This window comes from Diabrotica undecimpunctata, chromosome 7 (assembly GCF_040954645.1).
Source record: "Diabrotica undecimpunctata isolate CICGRU chromosome 7, icDiaUnde3, whole genome shotgun sequence".
Classification (NCBI taxonomy): domain Eukaryota; kingdom Metazoa; phylum Arthropoda; class Insecta; order Coleoptera; family Chrysomelidae; genus Diabrotica; species Diabrotica undecimpunctata.
Window position 1 is genome coordinate 126,125,575 of NC_092809.1, and position 20,101 is coordinate 126,145,675.

The following is a 20,101-nucleotide window of genomic DNA, read 5'->3' on the forward strand; positions in this document are numbered from 1 at the left end:
AATACATTGTATTTGACAATAAATGATAATTTATTACCATCACATTTTAAGAAAAAAATCTAAAACTATAAATCAGTACATAAGCTGTCTAATATCAAACATAGCAAACCACATATATGACCATTTCTTATCTTTTTACCAAACTGAAGTAAATAACATCTGCCTATTACATTATCAGTTTATAAAATAATCTAAAAGATCAAAAGAATTTGTTTTAAATTTAAAAATACCAGCCTTTTAATAAGTTTTATGGAATTACTAGCAAACAGATCAAACTTATGCCAGAAAATATAAGCTCATTATAGATGATTCACCATTTAAAAATCTGTGAGAAAACCTAAATTCTGTATAGTGATCATGAAATTATATACACAATGAATATATAGAGTATTGTTGCAGTAAAATATGTATTTTATTTATTAATATCTCAAAATAGGATTTTATCCTGTTTGATATTAGACCCCTGATGATTAGTTCTAATTAAACAGGTTTTTAGTTGGACAAATATAATATCTTTGTTTCCAAAGTCACCATACCATTTTGTTCACTAGATTTAAAACCTAAAAGTCAATATTGTTCTTTCTTCCACAATAGGGTATATAAGATATATAAATAGGATTAATACAGTCAAATCAAGTCTATGTCTCCAAATTGTCAAGTTCTGATTTTGCTATCCTTTCCAAGTCGTCTAAACTCAGGCTCTCAACCTTGGAATGAAAATTTCTCATAAATTCATCTACTATAACTTTGCACTGTTCATCTGAATAGTATTTTTTTAAGAAGGTATGTAAAATAGTGCTGAATGATTCTGGTTTCTTTATTGCAACATAAAGTTTGGTTCCTTCTTTTATTTTAGGATATTCACTTAAACATTTATCATCTTGCAAGCATTTACCATGCAAAATTATTGTTTGTTGAAACACTGGAATCTTTAGATCTTTCTCCACTGTTTTTTTCAGTTCTGCCACAGTACTAGTTTCACTCACATCTACTAAAGTACTTCCTCCATTTAAACATTTGATGGTAATCTTCATTTTTGGTTTTGCTAATTAAAATATTTTATTAAATAAAACGTGATTATAACTATTTATTAGAAACTTCGAAGTTAAAATTTTATAATGTAATTGTCAATGTCATAGTTTCTGCCAATGTCATTTTCTGTGAAACACAGAATTGATTCTGAAACAATAAAATTGTTTCTTATTCTGTGTAAAATAACCAAATATTTTGTGTTTGTGTATATAAATAGAAGTAGCACTGTAATTTTGAGATTATTAAAAATACTTAATATTTAATAATTACACACAAAAAATTATTGATTGGTTATCAAAATATTGTATTGGTGAAGGTTTGAACAGTGAACAGTGTGAGATAAAAATGAAGAAGAGTGTAACGTAACCTCAACCTCAATAACAAACAACTTTTAAATTTTTTATATTTTTATTATTGACAAATATTCCCAAATTTATTTAATTTTAATGTTAACAGGGTGATTTATGACGAGCAGGGATAATCCAAGCAATCAAATATTTTTATTTTTACACCTTTAACCTAATTTAAAGGCAAGTCAACCTTTTATACAATCAACATTAAACAATCATACCTAAAATACATTTTAGGTATGAATATCACTACATTCCTTAGAAAATTTTCTCTATGTAGTTGCCTACAACGGAAAGTAACTACCAATGCTCTTAAATCTAGGACAAAAAATACAAGTTCACAACAGTGGCTCTCCAGACAACTATCAGATCCATATGTGGAAAAAGCTAAACTAATGAATTATAGATGTCGTAGCGCCTTTAAATTACTAGAAATAAATGATAAGTATGATATCTTAAAACCTGGACATGTGGTTCTTGATGTCGGTGCAGCTCCAGGTTCTTGGTCTCAAGTTTTAGCACATACAGTTAACTCAAATGAAAGTAACAAGGACTTACCAACTGGTATAGTAATTGCCATTGATAAACAAAATATTTATCCTATAGATGTAAGTATTAGTAAACCAGATATACTCATTTGTTGTTGCATTATCTTGTCAACCACCATTTTTAGACAGATGTTGATATAACTAATAGAAACATAAGAGCATATGTATAGCCAAAGTGCATTTATAATATGAGCAGTAAAATGCCCTTTCGCTTGCAAATTTGTAGAAATATTTTCATTTAAAAATAAATGTTCTAAAAAATAAATGAATTGAATAAAAATTTTTTTCTTAGTTTTTGAAGCCATATAAGTACCTAATTCATAATACTGATTTGTTTACTAAATATTTTATATTGTTTTAGGGTGTGCATATTTTTGGCAATATGGATTTTACAAGTATAGAAACACAGAAGAAAATTTTAGAATTTTTAAATAAGAGAACAGTGGATGCAGTTGTGTCAGATATGGCGCCTAGTGCTACTGGTATAAGATATATGGACAATGAAAATATGTTAAAATTGTGTTATAGCGTGTTACGATTTGCTCTAGAGATATCTGTTAAAAATGCATCATTTTTAGTTAAATTGTGGCAATGTGGTGAGACAAAACAACTAGAAAATGATATTGCCCAATTTTATAATAAAGTTAAAGTAGTCAAACCAAATGCCAGTAGGTCAGATTCAACAGAAATCTATTTATTAGGTAGAGAATTTAAGGGGCTTAAAACTTGATATTGTATATAGCTGTGTGTTGAAAACCAAATAAATCAGTGTAATCATGATGTGTGATTGTATTGTCTATGAACAAATAATAATATGAGACTTTGGTCAATAAACTTGGAAAATAAGATTTTTTTCTTATTAAAGATAGTAAATAGTAATAATATAAGAATATTATTATTATGTATTATCTTTCACAATTTTAGCTTAAATTCAGAAGAATGAGGAGAAGAGAAATCATTATCAAAATTCAAATCAAATACTTTTTTGTTCTGTTACTTGGTAATAATTTAAAAAGTAGCTTTGTTTTTCATGTATTTATGCCAAGTTGGAACATCACCAACAACATCATTGTTGGAGCATTCTTTAGTACCTAAGCTCATTCATGAAGCATTCTGCCAATGCCGAAATGGATGTAAAATTTTGCAGTTACATTATTTTAAACATATTCTCCCTCAGACAATGGTTATAATATTGCATTAAAAAGCGACACCATTTAAAATTGATCTATATGCACAGGAAATTTTATTTTTATCTAATTTTTTAATAAATTAATTAAAAATCAAAATTTTCACGTTTCTCAAAATAAAACTACTTATATGCTACCGAAAAATCACAATACCTGAGCCCCATTTTTTCGATAGCATAATTTAAGAAAAAAGTCAGTCAAAAAATATTTTACTTGATTTTTTTAATCAACATAATTATAATATGTATATTATTTATGGTAAGGATAAATCTTTATTTTATTCATTTCTCTCCTGATCTTATTTAAATAAAAACTCGTGATTAAATTTATTTATAAATGAATGAAATGTTATTCAGCAGTCAATAAGCTATTATCTAGTCTGCAGCTTGAAGTTAAAGATATACAGGGTCAGGGCTATAGCGATAGATCGAACATGAAATGTAGATATATAGGGCTTTAAAAAAGGATTCTTGATATCAATCCTAGAGTATTATATGTGCCCTGTGCGGTCATACATTATAGATGATCGTTAATGATGCTGCCAGGTCTAGTAGTGATATTTCTGATTTTTTTGATACTTTACAAGAGGTTTATAATTACTATTCTACTTCCTCGTATCTATGGGATTTACAAAAAGAGCATGTGAAAAGTCTAACCTTAAAAACTTTAAATGAAACAAGGTAAAAAGACCTATGAATGCTATATTAGACCTCTAAAACAAAACCTAAAGAACACAATTATTGCATTAAATGTCTTAATTGAAGATCCCACCAGAGACACGAAAACAAAAATTTGTCCTAATTCAATAATTAAAAGTCTAAAAACATTTAAATTTTTTACTTAGATAATCTTAAAAAATATTTGGAATTCCAAAGATCTGATGATAATTTTAAAATATTTTTAGATTCAGCAACATACTTGCTAAAGATTAGATATTGATCCTGAATTTCCTATCTCGAAGCTAGGTAAAAAGGGTTGTTTATTTGATTACGAGGGCCGTGATGAACCAGTTTCAAATCCTGTCCGTCAAGACTGCTTTCTATTTTGCAATTCTTGAAAATGTCATCTCCTCGGTAAATAAAAGATTTACCTAATTATCTGAGTACTATTCAATATTCTGCTTTCTGTGTGAGTTTCACAACATCTCTAACGATAACCTTATGAAAGCCTGCATGGACTTAAAATATTAAGTTACAGGTACGGGAGGAAGAAAATATTGCAAAAGATATAGGCGGTACACAACTCTTTAATTTAATAACTTCATTCAAGAATATTTTTCCAGGTAAAAAACAGCCAACTGAAGCGAGTCCGGAAGCTGAAGAAACCAGAATTCCACATCTTGATATACAACCTATATTCAAGAACTTAGTAATCAAAGCTTGGCAGATCAAGTGGAATCAATCAATATCCAAACTACAACTGGGAAAAGTAAAAAACATTTGATATTACCTTGGAAATCAACCTCAAATAAGCGTTTATATCAAACCATTATATCTGGTCTGAGAAAAGGCCACACCGCCATCACCCACAAACATCTACTGGATAGTGAAGACAACACTGAATTAAAACCACAGAGCTACGTATGTGATATTGGTCTCTGTGTTCGCCATACACTACCGGAGTGTTCTTTATATTGCATGGAGAGACATCAATATAAGTTACCTTACAAGCGATATCAAGTGACAACTGATATGAAAAATTTGCCGTTATACTTATATTCCATAAATATACTAAATAAATTGTCCAATGACCCTTTAAGCTTGAGGCATAAGTAAATAAATAAAAAAAACTATACCTGTAGATTATTTTAAAAGAATCAAACAAAGTATATTATGATTTATGATATGAGTGGAGACACTAATTTCTGATTCTGAAGCAAAACAAGTGTTTCCCCCAAATTCATTTGGGTGGGTGAAATATCAAGGACTTAGTCCAAAAAAGAAGAAGACACAACCGTCACAACCTAACCTAAAAGCTTGAATTTGAAAGTTGAAACATACATAAAAATTCATGATAAAAATCTAACATAACTTATTAGTTAATAGTTATCAGACTTATCACAATGTAATTTTACTTATATAGTTTAAATTATAGATAAAAATTAATATATTTGTATTCTTGTATATGTATTTGTATTATATATTCTCATCATATAACAGTGAATATTAAAATGACCAGTACGGCCCCAGAACATTTAAATGAGTTTGAGGTAGAGCTAAATTTTAATTATGAATTTGCTGATGAATCGACGACGTGCTTTGATCCTCTACCATTATACGAAAATGATATCGCTCCTAGTCAAGAATTAAAGAGAGAATTTACAATTGTGGAAGAAATTGTCAAAATAGAAGATACTGTGATACAAGATGTGTCTATTAAGGGAGAAGACATAAAAAATGAGGGTCAAGAGGCAGTAGTAGAGCAATTGAAAGTTAGTACAAATCGTAAGCACTATGGAAATAAATGGATAAGATCTAAACTGGAATGTAATATATGTGAAATAGGTATGTATATTAAAAAATTCTTTATCCTATTAGGTGTTTATCAAATACAGTGATATTCTAGGTTGTAATATTTTATTGGCAAATTGAAGTATATAAAACATTTCACTATTTATATATAGACAGTTAAATATCGAAACCTCATGAGTCAAAAATTGGCGATTTTTAGATTTATGAGGATTTGGGTTGAAAATATTGTTCCGAATGTTCTGGCAACATCCCAATCATGAAAAATATGCTTTTACATGTTTTTTTTAAGTAATAATTCAATAAATACTAAGAAAGAAAAAATATGCACTAAGTATCAAAGTTTTTGTGCTCTCCTAAAAAGTTGTAAATTTTGACTTATGATGTTTCGACATTTAACCATTGATATGTAGTTTGTTATCAAAGCAAATTCTAGTATTCTTTAAAATGTTAATAAAACCCTAATATTTTTTAAAAATCTTAATATACTGGATAAAATATACCATCATCAACTATAAGTAAATATAAGATATGCTTGATAAGGTTCTTTTAAAGGCTTAATAAAGTCAGAGTTGATTTCTAACATTAAAAAGAGAAACACTGCTTATCTTGGCCATATCATAAGGAGCAGTGGAGCAAAGTTTTTGAAAGTAATAATCAAAGGAAAATTAAAAGGTAAGAGAGGACTGGGAGGATGTAAACATTCCTGGTTTAAAAATATAAGTGATTCAAAATGAAAATGAAAACAAAAAGCAGAAATCTGAATTTGTTTCGAAACTATCTTACTGATAAGTTATTCAATTATTTTTGACTTACTTTCACTGTTTTGAGTTGCACAAGATAAACATTACTTTGCAGAGATTGTTGCCAACCTTCAATAGAACATGGTACCATAAGAACAATAATGTCTGGCATATTACATAGTACACTTTTCCACTTTAAACCACCACCAAACCACTTTGTTTTCTTCTTTTTTCTTAATTTCTTATGAATTTTTTAACTGCATATTAAGTAGTTCTTCCTGATTTTTATGTTACTCTTTAACTTACTTAACTTTTTTTGAACTTAACTTCTCCCTATTTTCTTATCTCATAATTCATTTCTACTTAACTGTACTGTACACTGTAATAACTTAGTTGTGGATGTAATAACTTTTCATGGTTTGGTGAGATCACCATGTAATAATGTTAGGATAAGACATTATTTTTGACCAGATTCTTTCAATGATCAGTAGCTAAGGAAAAATAATAAGAGCACATCTTTTCTCAATGGAGTTTGTATTTCTTTTAGATTGTTAATTAAATGATAAAGTCTATAAAGGTGTATTCTTGTAATTATATAAATCTACTAATTTAGGAGTGCTTCAAGATTCAGGGCACTTCACATTTCAAGTTCATGATAGAAAAAAATTTTATAATTATTAAATATAACATAAAAATAGTGTGAATTGTCCAGGGTGTTCCAAAAAAGAGTGATATATCAAAGTTATATTTTTTATGTAGCTATAAAAAGACCTTTTTAGAAATGGTGTATATTAGCAAGAGTGTTAATAATTTAAACAAAAGATCAGCAACTCAAAGTCTAAGTAAAATTTATAAATATATTATTTCTTTATAATTCATTCATAAAAACATCAAAACATCAGATTTTTATTTTATTTTCCATATGAGTCCGCTAGATGCAAAACTTTGTATTTACTGTATAAGTCAAACTGAGTTATTTGCAAAAAACTGATAAATTTTGCAAAAAACCTTAGACATAATAAATGGCACTTTTTTGTGATAGATAAATGCTTTATTAGGTAAAATATAATGATTTTTTTCTTAGAAAAGTTATTGGGTTTGCTAGAAAAGGAAGAAAAATTTGAAAATACCGAGTTTTGCAAGTGAACTATGTAAATACAGATTTATGCAACTAACATTTGCAAATACATGATAATAGTCAACCACTAACGATATTAGTGGTTGTTATATTAGTCTGTTTTCTAAACCTAGTGTGTTAGGAATAAGGAAGAAAGCATGTGGAAGTAAACTTTTAGTGAAGTTTATTTTTATCCAAAGTACCAAAGGTATTACAAATTATAATATGTATATATTTATATTAATTCCTAAACTCTAAGTTCCTCTGGGTCCTCATCATCAATATGATCATTTTCTGCAGCACTCTCGTTATTATTTGCTTGTACGCCAGTATCTATAATTTTATAAAATTTGAGATACGGCTGGTCTCTCCAATTTTCACCAAAATGGTTTCTAAGGAGAGTGCCTATGGACGATTTATCTCCTTTCAATTAACATCCAATCTGTTGTGACTTTGGTTTCAATAAAGAAATCTTTTTCCCTTTTCGTATTATAGACTTGCTGAACCCTATGTCAGAACGATAAAATATTTCCCCCCTTACCGTAGCCATATAATCTTTGTCCTTAGAAAATATAAATCGTTTCGTTGCATTACATTTAAAATGCCACTGGGAAGGTTTTTTAACAATGTCACTCGTCTTTCTCCAGTCTGATATCTGCCAGTCTTTACCAAGTCTCAGCACCTTTGAGTGTTTTCCAATTATGTCTTCATATTCTTTTCTGTTTATTACAACGTTCTTCTTTTTTATCTCCCTTTCTATCATACCGAAAATCCTATCTGGTGGCAAAAAGGAATGACCAACAACAGGAAACGTAAACTCTACTTCCTTGATGTGACCAGGTGCTTCATAAACCAACCAGTAGATTATCATAGACATCATCGTGCTATTTTTGTTCTGTCCACCACATCCATCTGCAAATAGGTGAACTTTTTCGATTTGATTTTTAAAGTTGAATTTTATGAGAGTATCATGTACAGCAGAGGCAACAGCATTTGAATCTTTTGGATGTTCAAACTCCAGCCACACATATGACGTTACATTTGCAGAAGAAAGATGGGATTTCGAATTTCCAGCCACGATGGTGAAATTATAAAAAATTATTTGCTGTGAGAAATAAGCCGCCTGGTCGGGAAGCTTTGGCAAAGAAAGATTTTTTTGACAATCAAAAGAAAATATTTGTATGTTATGATTTGATTCATTTTTTAACAAAGAATAAAAGGCTTTAGCTCTTAACGTATGAACTCTCTGCTCTGTTATAACCTTTAACTTTTCTTCTTCTGAATTTTCTTTTCTCAAAATTTCCTTCGCTCTGAGACAAGCAGAACAAGCATCTACTAAGGGAGTGCCGAATGATATGTTGTAGTGTTCATTAACGTATGTTCGGAAATATGATAACTTTACGGAATGATGTGGATGACGTTGACAATACATTCTGTAAAGCTTTGTAAAATTCAGATCACATGGTAAATACAATCTAGTCGATCGTCCTCTATTATAATGACTCTCTGCACCGTTCTAACGCCCCATAAATGTTTGGATAGATAATTTTATTGGATCAAATCTACCTTTTGTTGTATCTCCCCCTCTTCTCTCTTTTGGTATTTCACCCCGGATAACAAACATTCTTACAACACGCTCTATTCTTTCAGAACTTAAATGAGTTATTCCAAGAAATGCTGTCTTGCATACTCTTAAAAGTCCATCCTCTACTGTAGGAACAAAATATTTAATTGAAATTCCATGTAGGTTTGTACCTGATCTCTTGGGCTTTTGACCTTCACAAAATTTCAGCAAAAAAATATCTTGTTTTATTTTGTCAGTTGTTGAATACAGATTATTATGGAAACGCTGAATGTCTCGCATCTTTAAATCTATACAACAATACACTTTCTTTGTATGGTTACAGGTGGGAAAACCGGGTAAATCCTTAGGTTTATGCCTAAAAATATTGACAATAAGTCCCAAACCTATCTAGTTAATTGTAGACACCTCTTACCTCTTAAGTTTCATTACATTTCGTTTCCATTTTTCTGTTTGTACAACTCGTTTTCTCCCTTTTCCTTTTTCACAAGGTCTAATATGCACATGAAGATCCATAATGTTAATTATTTGCAATAAACTTGATGTTTTTAGTACTCAAATAACAAACAGTGAAACCGGTAATGGCGAATGATGGAATAATTGATATGTGCACATGAGACGTGTCATGTGACTCAAACGTAAGCGATTGGCCAATTGCAATTACACAGTTATGCAACTGGCATAGGCTGACAAATACAGAGTTTTGCGTCTGATTCAAGATTTCTAATGCCTTTTTCTTAGTAAATACCTTACTTTGCTGCTGAATTTCTACATCAGCAGATAGCTATAACATGTGACAAATAACTGTCAGCTAAAACTCAATTTTTACAATTTTTGCAAATACAGAGTTTTGCATCTAGCGGACTCATATATGTGTTACATTTTTTCGGGTATCTGGGAATAATAAATAAATCTTCTTTTGTCTTATTACATATAAGTAAAAAAAATTTAACAAAATTTTCATGTTGGCAATATAATTGTCAAAAAAAAATAAAATTATAAACTAACTTTCTCATGAAGTTGGCATTCATGACGTTAAGGATTATTTGTATTTTTCTATTAGTTGCTATTATAATTTATTATAATTTTTTTTGTTGAAATAATGTTTTAAAAGAATTCAAAAGGGTAGGAGAAACATTTATCAGACCAAAAAATTTTTATATTAATGTTTTTTAAATATGTTTTGCAGCAAATTTCGTTAACAAACCTAATTTTATTTGGTGAAATACTACTTTTTGTACAATTATTCGTTTCACTTTGTCAGATGTGCCACAACATGACTATCTCAAATCCTTTCACATAAAATATATTGTGCCATCTATACTAACCATATTTATGTCACAAATCTGAATCACATTTCTTATTTCTGAAAATAACTTCTACAGAAATATACATGTAGTAATTAGTAGGACTCTGGAACAGTCATTCATCCATACTAAGCTACAATACTTTAATTTAATTCAAGGTTAAGAACTGTTTTTCTGTCTCTTTAGGTTTCAACTCCATTGTCCAAAAAAGACGACATCTAAAATTACATAATGCAAAATCAACACCCATTTGTCATTTATGTGGAATTTTCATTAAGACATTTGGTCAGCTGGAAGACCATTATTTAATCCATCGAGTGAAAAGAATAAAGAAATCTCCTAAGAAGGTAAAACTATTTAAATTTAAACTATTTTGGGGTTGAGCAAAGGTTTGAACAAATGAACTAATCAATAAATAATTGAGCTACTTTTGCAAAAAATATCAGTTAATAAGATGAGATGTTTTTATAAACATTATGATTAAGAGGCAAATATTCTTTAAGGAATAGAGCAGAAGAAAAGTATTAAATTTAAGTAACCTTTTTTTAAACTTTCTTCCTATATATAGTCCGTATTTTAATTACAGTAACTAACTACACAGTTTAATTATCCACATTAATCACGAATGATTAAACATCATGACTAATACAGAAAGAAATAAGTAAATATACTAAGAAATAATAAATGTGGTAGTCAGCAAAACACTGGCGAATGACTACATAATCACAGCATGTAGTTTTGAAATAGAAAAAACCAAGAACATCACTAATTTCGGTTCAAATATAAGTAATAATTGGTATATGAGCAAAGAGATGAAAATCCGTATTGAAAAGGCCAGAGCAGTGTTCTTCTGAATGAAAAAAGTATTATGTGGATGCGTGTTAATAATAACCTGAACATAAGACTCGTCAAATGTTACATCTTCTCGACTTAACTGTATCGAGTTGATTGTTGGACGCTCACTAAATCTCTATTAAATAAACTTTAAGCTTTAAAAATTTTAGTGTATCGAAAGCTGCTAGGCATAAGCTGGATGACAGAGGGACAAATATAGAGGTATAACTAGTGTTGTATCAATCGCGATTGATTCGTTCGTTTTGATTCAATCACTTCAAAGTATTGAACGACCGAATCTCGCTAGTTCAAACGATCCACTCGCTCGGTGACAAAATACTATTGATCGACCGCCGACGGCGCCGATCGAAATGGAACCAAAATCAAATCCCACAACCAATACCACAGCACAGCACCAATACTCTCATTACTTTCGGTCCTCGGTCGTTCCTTACTTGCGACGAAGACCGATATATGCCATGCGGCTGAATGATTGCGTTTGCGTTCGTTTGAATGATTGAAAAATTAAAATACTACATATTGAATTAAGCATTGCGTGCAAGGCAGCGATTTAGCTACATACCGGGATTATTGGTATATTCTATCGGGCCCAAGCGATTGCTTTCGCTTGTGTTGTTAATAGTTATTTGGTAGTTAAAATCATAAAATATCGCAAAATTAAAATTTGCACAATGACAATAAATATTTATATTTGAACGCAGCATCCATATAAATTTATAATTATTTCTGAGTTAGACTAAGAGCCTAAAACCAAAAACATAATAAACTCTGGTTTCTCGAATATTTCTTATGAATCTGTACAAATTTAAATGTTAAAAAATATATATTTAGGTGATAAAAATAAACGTGATATCCAATAATTTATATAAATAAATAACAATACTCAACGATGAAAAACAAAAAAAGTAAAATAGAAAATAACATATAATAAAATAAAACTTGAGAGGCTTTTTAAGGTTTAAGTTGACTTCATTTCTCGCTGAAAAATTATCCAGTCTTTGAAAATAGTGTCCCACATGGAACGGATGTTGCTACAACACATAATCTTGGAAAATTGGAGGAAATGTCTCTTTACTGACGAGTCCAGATTTCGTTTGTATACGAATGATGGCCGAATATTGGTGTGGAGGGAAAGAGGACAGCGTTACAATGAAAATCTGAGAGTCCCAACCACTCTTTTTGGAGGTGGATCCGTTTGCGTGTGGGGAGGCATATGTTTTGACGGTCGCACGGACTTAGTCGTCTTATTTAATGAGACAATGACTGCTACACGATATCGAGACAGAGTCATAGTACCAATAGTTGTTCCATTTTTTGGTGCAATAGGCGAACAATTTGTTCTGATTGATGATAATGCTCGCCCTCACCGTGCGAGAATTGTCAACGAGTTTATAGAAGCTCATGGCATTACAAGAATGGAGTGGCCACTCTAAACCTTTCAAAGATCTAGAAACAACATTGATCTACATATATTTAATAGACTACGTAGGCAACTTGGAGTAGCCATCAAAGCCGCAAACAATGAAACCTTCAAACATTGCATTACAAACCTTACAACACAACTATTCCTCCCATACGTAAACCAAATGGCGAATGGGCCTGTTCCAACAAAGAAAAAGCGGACGTCTTTGCTCTTACAAACGTATTTCAAACAGGGCCAGCAGACCCCGATGAAGAAGTGGAAGAACTAATTAGCGCAGCATGTCAAATATCCCTCCCAATTAAAAGTTTTACTCCTATAGAAGTCAGGAAAGAAATAAACAAACTCAACTCACGAAAGGCCCCAGGTTATGATTTAATCTCGGCACAAGTACTAAAACAACTTCCTCGCAAGACCATTACTTTGCTAACAGTTATATTTAATCGTATGCTAAGCTTATCATACTTTCCAAAAATATGGAAATTTGCTGAAGTCATTATGATCCTCAAGCCAGGAAAAGAGCCCAATGAAGTAACATCTTGTCGACCCATCAGTCTACTCCCAACCGTAAGCAAAGTTTTTGAAAGATTGCTGCTACAAAGTATATACGCAGATCATGAATTCCTAACATTACTTCCAAAGCATCAGTTTGGTTTTCGGGAAAATCACTCCACTACCCAACAAGTTCATCGAATCATAAATGAAATATCAAAAGGTCTTGAAGAAAAGATATACTGCAACGCTGTATTTCTGGACATCTCACAAGCGTTTGACAAAGTCTAGCACAGAGGTCTGCTTTACAAAGTAAAAATAGCACTATCCAGTAACTATTACCTCCTACTTAAATCCTACATATCAAATAGATATTTCTCTTTAAAATTCAAAGACCAACAATCCAACATCTGTCCTATCAACTCCGGAGTCCCGCAGGGTAGTGTTCTAGGGCCGCTGCTTTTCTCACTCTACACAGCCGATATACCAGAGACTAATAATACTACAGTCGCTTCCTTTGCTGACGACGTAGCAATACTAGCCGTAAATGAAGATCCGATTCAATCCTCACAAAACCTGCAACATCATCTGAACATACTCAGTGATTGGTATACGAAATGGAGAACAAAAGTAAATAAAACAAATTCAACTCAAATAACATTTACCAACCGTCACAACATATGCCCATCTGTAAGGATGGAAAATGTAAGAATACCAACAGTAACAGACGCTAGATACCTTGGCCTCCATCGTGACCAACGTCTCACTTGGAAGAAATATATTAAGACCAAAAAATGGCAGCTCGACTTAAAATTCCGGCAAATGTATCGGCTTCTTGGACGTAAATCAAAACTTAACATCCAAAACAAAATTCTTTTATACAAAGCCATACTCAAACCTATCTGGTTCTACAGACTACACCTATGGGGTTGTGCAAAGCCAACGTCGCTGAATATTATCCAAAGATTTCAGTGTAAAGTGCTAAGATCGATAGTGGATGCACCATGGTACGTAAGTAATCAAACACTGCACTACGACAAGATTCCTTTCATCAGAGAAGAAATCCGTCGAGTCACGGAGTCTCAAAATGAACGTACCATTCACTATAAAAATGAACTAGTAAGGGAATTATTCAACAATGGTCCAGCCACAAGAAGACTAGATAGAACCTGGCCCCAAGACCTACTTCAAAACTAAACCAAAATAGAATAAGGTGAGAAATCATTGGATGTCTCACCTTCACGCGCAAAACCGGTAACACATTTACTTAATACTCTGTAATGATATAGATTGTAAATAAACATAATTATAATAAAAAAAAAAGTTTTTTTTGAAAGTTTATATGACGGACCTGTATAAAACTACAGGTTTTATTTGGTGATCAGGTTTGTGTAGTTTAATAAAAGAGTATAATATAGGAGGCAGTGGGTTCATGATATTGAGGTATTTCTGTTCTGTTGAACTTACTATTGATTTTGAATTTTCTAACGCTAGTTTAATTAGTTTTTGATACTTTTCTGTCTTATCGTTGTTTACCGTTTCAATATTTTGATTATTTAAAAATTCTATTGTTTTGTTATTATATTCTATTTTATACATATGTAGCAACAGTATTGTTACCTTTGTCTCCTTTTGTAAACACTATGTTTTCTATTGATTTATTATTAATTGAAATGACTGTTTGATGCTCTTTGTAAGAATATTAATACGATCATATGTTTTTAGGTAAAAAGAAAAGTGGGACAGTTTAAAAAAGATTCATTAAAAGAGGAAAGGGGCCGCAATGAGTTATCAACCAAAATTAAAAACAGGAAAACAATTTCAGTGACTACGATTAAAAGAAAAAAAGAAATCAACGTCGACAGACCTCCACAACAGGATTTTAATTATAATGTGGTGAATCGTACAGTGAAAAGAAAAAACAAAGTAGTTGATAAAAACAAAATACAGAAAGAAGATAGCAAGTATAGTAAAATAACAAAACAACCTAATACTGTTAAAAATAAAACTGAAACAAACCGAAGTAACGTTTTGAAGAAGACAGAAATAGAAAGAATATATAAAACTAGTCTTATACCAATATATAAACAAGACAATGGACTTGTATATTATAAATGTTCAGAATGTTCACAAGAAACAAACAATAGATTTTTTATGACAGAACATATAAAATCTCACACTTTAGAAACAGATCTTAAGTGTCCCGTTTGCTTTAAATTATTGAGATATAGAGCTTCCCTAACTAGCCATTTAAAAATACATTCTGTTAGAAAGTTCGAATGCAAAATTTGTTCAAATTCGTTTGTAACAAAGGCACAGCTTAAGAGGCATTTAAAGATTCACTTAGGCCAAAGGGATTTTAAATGTTCTATTTGCTCGAAGACATTTATGTTTAAGTATAATCTTCAGCTTCACTTAAAACATCATTCAGGAGTTAAGGACTTTTATTGTGCAATTTGTAATCGAGCATTTTTATTAAAAGTGCATCTTAAGGCACATTTGAAAACACACAATAAAATTGAAGAAGAGTATAAATGTCCACATTGTCCAAGGGTTTTTAAACTTAAATCATCTCACACAGGACATGTTAGGTCTCATCCTGACGAAAATGGTTTTAAGTGTTCAATTTGTTCAAAATCTTTTCCGTTAAGGCGAAATTTAACCGTACATATGAAAGTTCATCGCATTAGAGAAAAAAAATATTGTTTTCATTGCTTAAAAGGATTCAAGGATAAAAAGACTCTCATTGTTCATTTTGCAACACATAGTGATGAACGAAATTATAACTGTGATATATGTTCGCGATCGTTTAAATTGAAATGCCACCTTGTTGCTCACAAGCGCAAAGTACATCATTCTACCAACTGATGACTAACAAGTTTTCTATAGAAGCTGAATAGTTTTTAATACAAACGACAAAAAAATGTTATTATATTGGTGTAAATAGGGTATACACATTTGGAAATTTTTTAACGGAGCATAAGGTTTTTAATACAATTACTTAGATTCCCTGATTTACAATTAACCAACGTAAATTTCAATACAACGTCGCGATGTTTTATAATTAATATGTTTATTGCACAGGATTGCTGCTCTTTCACGATTTGTAGCAGCGTATTTTTTATGCTTACGCCGCCGCCGTCAGTGTTGTTTCGTCTACCGATTTTTCCTGAAACTCCGTTTGGAATATTCGTAATTCTGTATTTTTTGTGCAGATAATAATGTTTTATTAATAATAATTTTGTTTGTTTTCATTATTAATTAATTATTTCACATTGTTTATAATTTAAAATTTAAAAGCGTGTATATTATGATATATCGAAATCTACCTGTTACGAATATTTATTATTTGTATACAATGTATTTAGTTAATTTTTAGTTCTATCATGTTACCCAAAATTTCCCGTTGCTACTGTTCTATAGACTACAGCCGGTTTCCGAAAGGCTGATCATTATCAAAATTAGGTAATCTACTGTTAACAGTCGATTAAATGCATTTTGAGTTGCAGAAACATCGATCAAACTTCAATCACATAACACACATTAACTAATCTAACAAGCAAATAATCGATGATTAACAGCCTGTCAGAAGTATTTTGGGTTTCCGAAACGCTAATTATCGTTTTATCTATGTCATACTAGCTTGTCAGGTAATCTGAGATTTTTGGACGATTAATCTTATAATCTTTGGTTATGTACCAATGGTTGTAAGTAAATAAAATAAAATCTTTGGTTACGTTGTACAACACCTAAGGTGTTTTATAAAAAGCTGTTGTTTAGAAAGAACCCAAAAATATTGTTACAAAGGTTCATTTTAAGAATTAAAGATGATAAATGACAAATTGGTAAACATTAACGAACGACACAAAATTATTAGTTAGTTAGGTTATGTTTGTTGATTTCCAGAATGCAGATTACACATAAACAGGAATGATGGTAATTGAAACAATTCGTACAGAAATAATAAACGATTACAATCGATTCTACTGTTTCCATGTAAAATCGTATGTCAAATAATCTATAATCGGTGATCACGTAATTTTACCATAATTTTCGTTTCGGAAACCTGTCGCTTGTTAAGTATTCATTGTACCATGCTTGTTAACAATTGATCAAATTTGATACTTGATTACATGATTGGAGATTTGAATAACGTTTCGGAAACCGGCCGTAAATTAGTCAAATATAATATCAAAACGTCAGAAAACAAACTGTCACTGATTAAGGAAAAATTTAAATAATTTAGCAGACAGCAAGAGAACAGTAAGTAATGGGAATTAATTAGTTTTTTATATTGTTAATTTTATATATTGTAGGAATTTGCGTTGTTTTTTCGCAAATAAAAACAGTAAACTACAAATCTGTCAATTTCTGGCTGTACAATAAAGATAAATTCCCAACACTACCGATTTTTGCCGAAAGTATCTACCGATTTGACAACAGTCCTAAGGAAAATCACTAACCGAACAAATCAAATACCTTTGCTTCTCATTATAATGCCATAAGCTAAAATTAAAGTAGTGTTTCTAACCATGTCGCACCCTCAGTGCAAGACTGCAGTAACTCAAAATTTTATGAAAATGAAGTAATCATGGAATTCGATTGTAAACATGCATATCTATCCCCTGTAAAACTTTAGTAACTTTCAAATGCTTAACCGGCTAAATATTACAACAACAACAGTTTAACTGTTTTACGTTTTTGTACATAAGTTCCGTGCAAAACTATGTAATTCTAATGTAATAGAGTTACAACAGTTTTGCACGGAACATTGCAATGGTTTCGATACCAAGCAATGAAAGGCACGAAAAAAGTAAGATATTTGTTATTTTAATATCTATATATGTGGTGTTTAATTTTATTATACAGCATGTCTACGTAATTAATCCATTAACGGCCGAGACAATAAACAAAGATTTACGAGACCAATCTATTCATGTAAGTTTTATGTCCTTTGACAGTATATTTTCTATAAAATGTGTGCGATGTCGTTTGACCATTTATTTATTAGATTGGATTAAAAACACATAAATTAAGTCTAATTATTTACAACCAAAAAGTATTTTTTCTTATGAAAGGAAAAACAGTTATCTTAAAATATATATACGTATCTTATATACGAGAAGAGGACAACAACTAACAGAAAATGTGTCTACACTTTTTACAATTTTCTCTGTGCAAAAGTGTTGTACTAAATGTGTAGTGATTAACAATTTTCTCCGCACAAAAGTGTTGTAACTTTGAAATTCCTAATTTTTTTAGCATTAACATTATATTATTTGTATTATTAATAAATTTGAATCGTTTGGTTGTGTACAAAACTGTCGAAAATGTACGGATCTACCACGAGAGAAAATAATCAACGAAGTTCGGCAAAATAGGGTAATTGATGTTTGTAGTGTTGCTGAAACTAGTGATCCTTGTTCAAGCAAAACTATTGCTGAAGAAGTTGACATGAATGGTAGGACTATCAGGAATATTTTGAAACGAAATGGTTACCGTTGTTTTAAAGTTTCAACTACTCAAGAGTTATTAGCAAAGTCCTGGTCTCACTAATTAACGATTCCTTTGAAAAAGGTATATTGCCTAAAGACAGTGAACTGAGTTTATTAGTCTAATTTATTAACTTTATTTATTATAAAGATGTTCTAACACTTAGTTTATTTAAAGTCTTTATTTGTACAATATAACTAATTTATTTCACACTATAATTATATAATTTATTTACATTTATTACAATACGCGCGTTACAATTCGAAACTCGACCCGATTATATTTTCAGACTGCCTTCAACAATTAAAATTCCGCTATATATATATCAAACAGCCGTTGTTCGGGAATCCCTTCGAAGCCCACAGATGTTGACCTCAATTGTCTCGGAACACCATGAAAGAAGACCGGTTTTATACCTCATTTTGTTTATCTCGAAGCTTCTTTGATCTTCGGTCGCCAACGAATTTATTCGACCCTTTTTCTGGAGAGTTCCAATCGCAGGTATAAGAGGGGACCCGTTTGGGTATTACCTGCTAAAAAATACTTGTTAGAAAAAGATGTTTACAGTTAAATATGAATCATAATTTATCGTAATAACAGCCATTATTATCCCTCTTTATGAGAATGGTGAAAAAGCTAATGTCTGCAACTATAGATCTATTGCCTTAGTACCGGTCCTATCCAAAATTATTGAGAGACTTATAAAATCCCGACTTATGTTCTCGTTGAAAACAACATTTTATCACAATGTCAGTTCGGCTTATCTATAATATAAAAATGAATCGCAAAATGTGTTGGTAAGCGCATAACTTAATAACGCATGGACCAATCTTAACAATTCTTTTTTTGAAATGTTCCTTGAAGTCTAAGGATGGTTTTTACGGCAAGAAAAATTCGAATAATTTCCGGGAAAATCCTAAAACAGCTCTTTTCTTTTTCCCATACAAATATTTTCTAACTAAATGTAGAGTCAATTTGAACTTTATTGCTATTCAATAAAGTTTATATTAAATTATAAGCACTCACTATTGTCCAAACACTGTAAGTGTGTTCCTTTTAATAAATTCCACAGGGGGTTGCAAAATAAGACGAAAAAACAACTTTATTTTTACACTCCGTATATGAGTAAAACATTGACATTTCCCAGAAAACATTAATACAGTTATTACTTAGAAATAGATCTGCAATGATCTTTTTTCCATAAATAAATAAAAATAAAATTTTTTCATAAATCTTTTTCCCATACAAATATTTTCTAACTAAAATACTTAATATTAAAGGTAAAATGTTTAAATTTGAATTAGATTCGGGTGCCGCGGTCTCTGTCTTACCTTTTAGTATATATAACAAATATTTTAATACACAACCATTATCTCAAGTTAATGTATCGTTAGTTAATTATTCGGGAGGAAAGGTTCATCCTAAAGGCAAAATTAACTTACCAGTAACTTTTTCAAAACAAACAAATAATTTGGATTTTTATGTTATGCATCGAGAAACTCCAGCA

The 20,101-nt window shown here is 30.7% G+C and overlaps 3 protein-coding genes across 3 annotated transcripts in view; all 3 read left to right on the plus strand.

Moving 5' to 3' along the window:
* The window catches only part of BicC (protein bicaudal C), a 635,428-nt gene that overhangs the window by 474,461 nt on the left and 140,866 nt on the right, over positions 1-20,101 (plus strand). The gene's annotated exons all lie outside the window — the stretch shown is intronic.
* LOC140445788 (rRNA methyltransferase 2, mitochondrial-like) lies at positions 1,411-2,764 on the plus strand. The gene is made up of 3 exons (XM_072538133.1): positions 1,411-1,562; positions 1,620-1,990; positions 2,292-2,764. The coding sequence occupies exons 2-3, from the start codon at positions 1,622-1,624 to the stop codon at positions 2,658-2,660; spliced, it is 738 nt and encodes a 245-aa protein (XP_072394234.1). The 5' UTR covers positions 1,411-1,562; positions 1,620-1,621; the 3' UTR covers positions 2,661-2,764.
* Positions 5,081-18,670, plus strand: LOC140445789 (uncharacterized). Its single transcript, XM_072538135.1, has 3 exons — positions 5,081-5,621; positions 10,521-10,681; positions 14,827-18,670. The coding sequence occupies exons 1-3, from the start codon at positions 5,288-5,290 to the stop codon at positions 15,967-15,969; spliced, it is 1,638 nt and encodes a 545-aa protein (XP_072394236.1). The 5' UTR covers positions 5,081-5,287; the 3' UTR covers positions 15,970-18,670.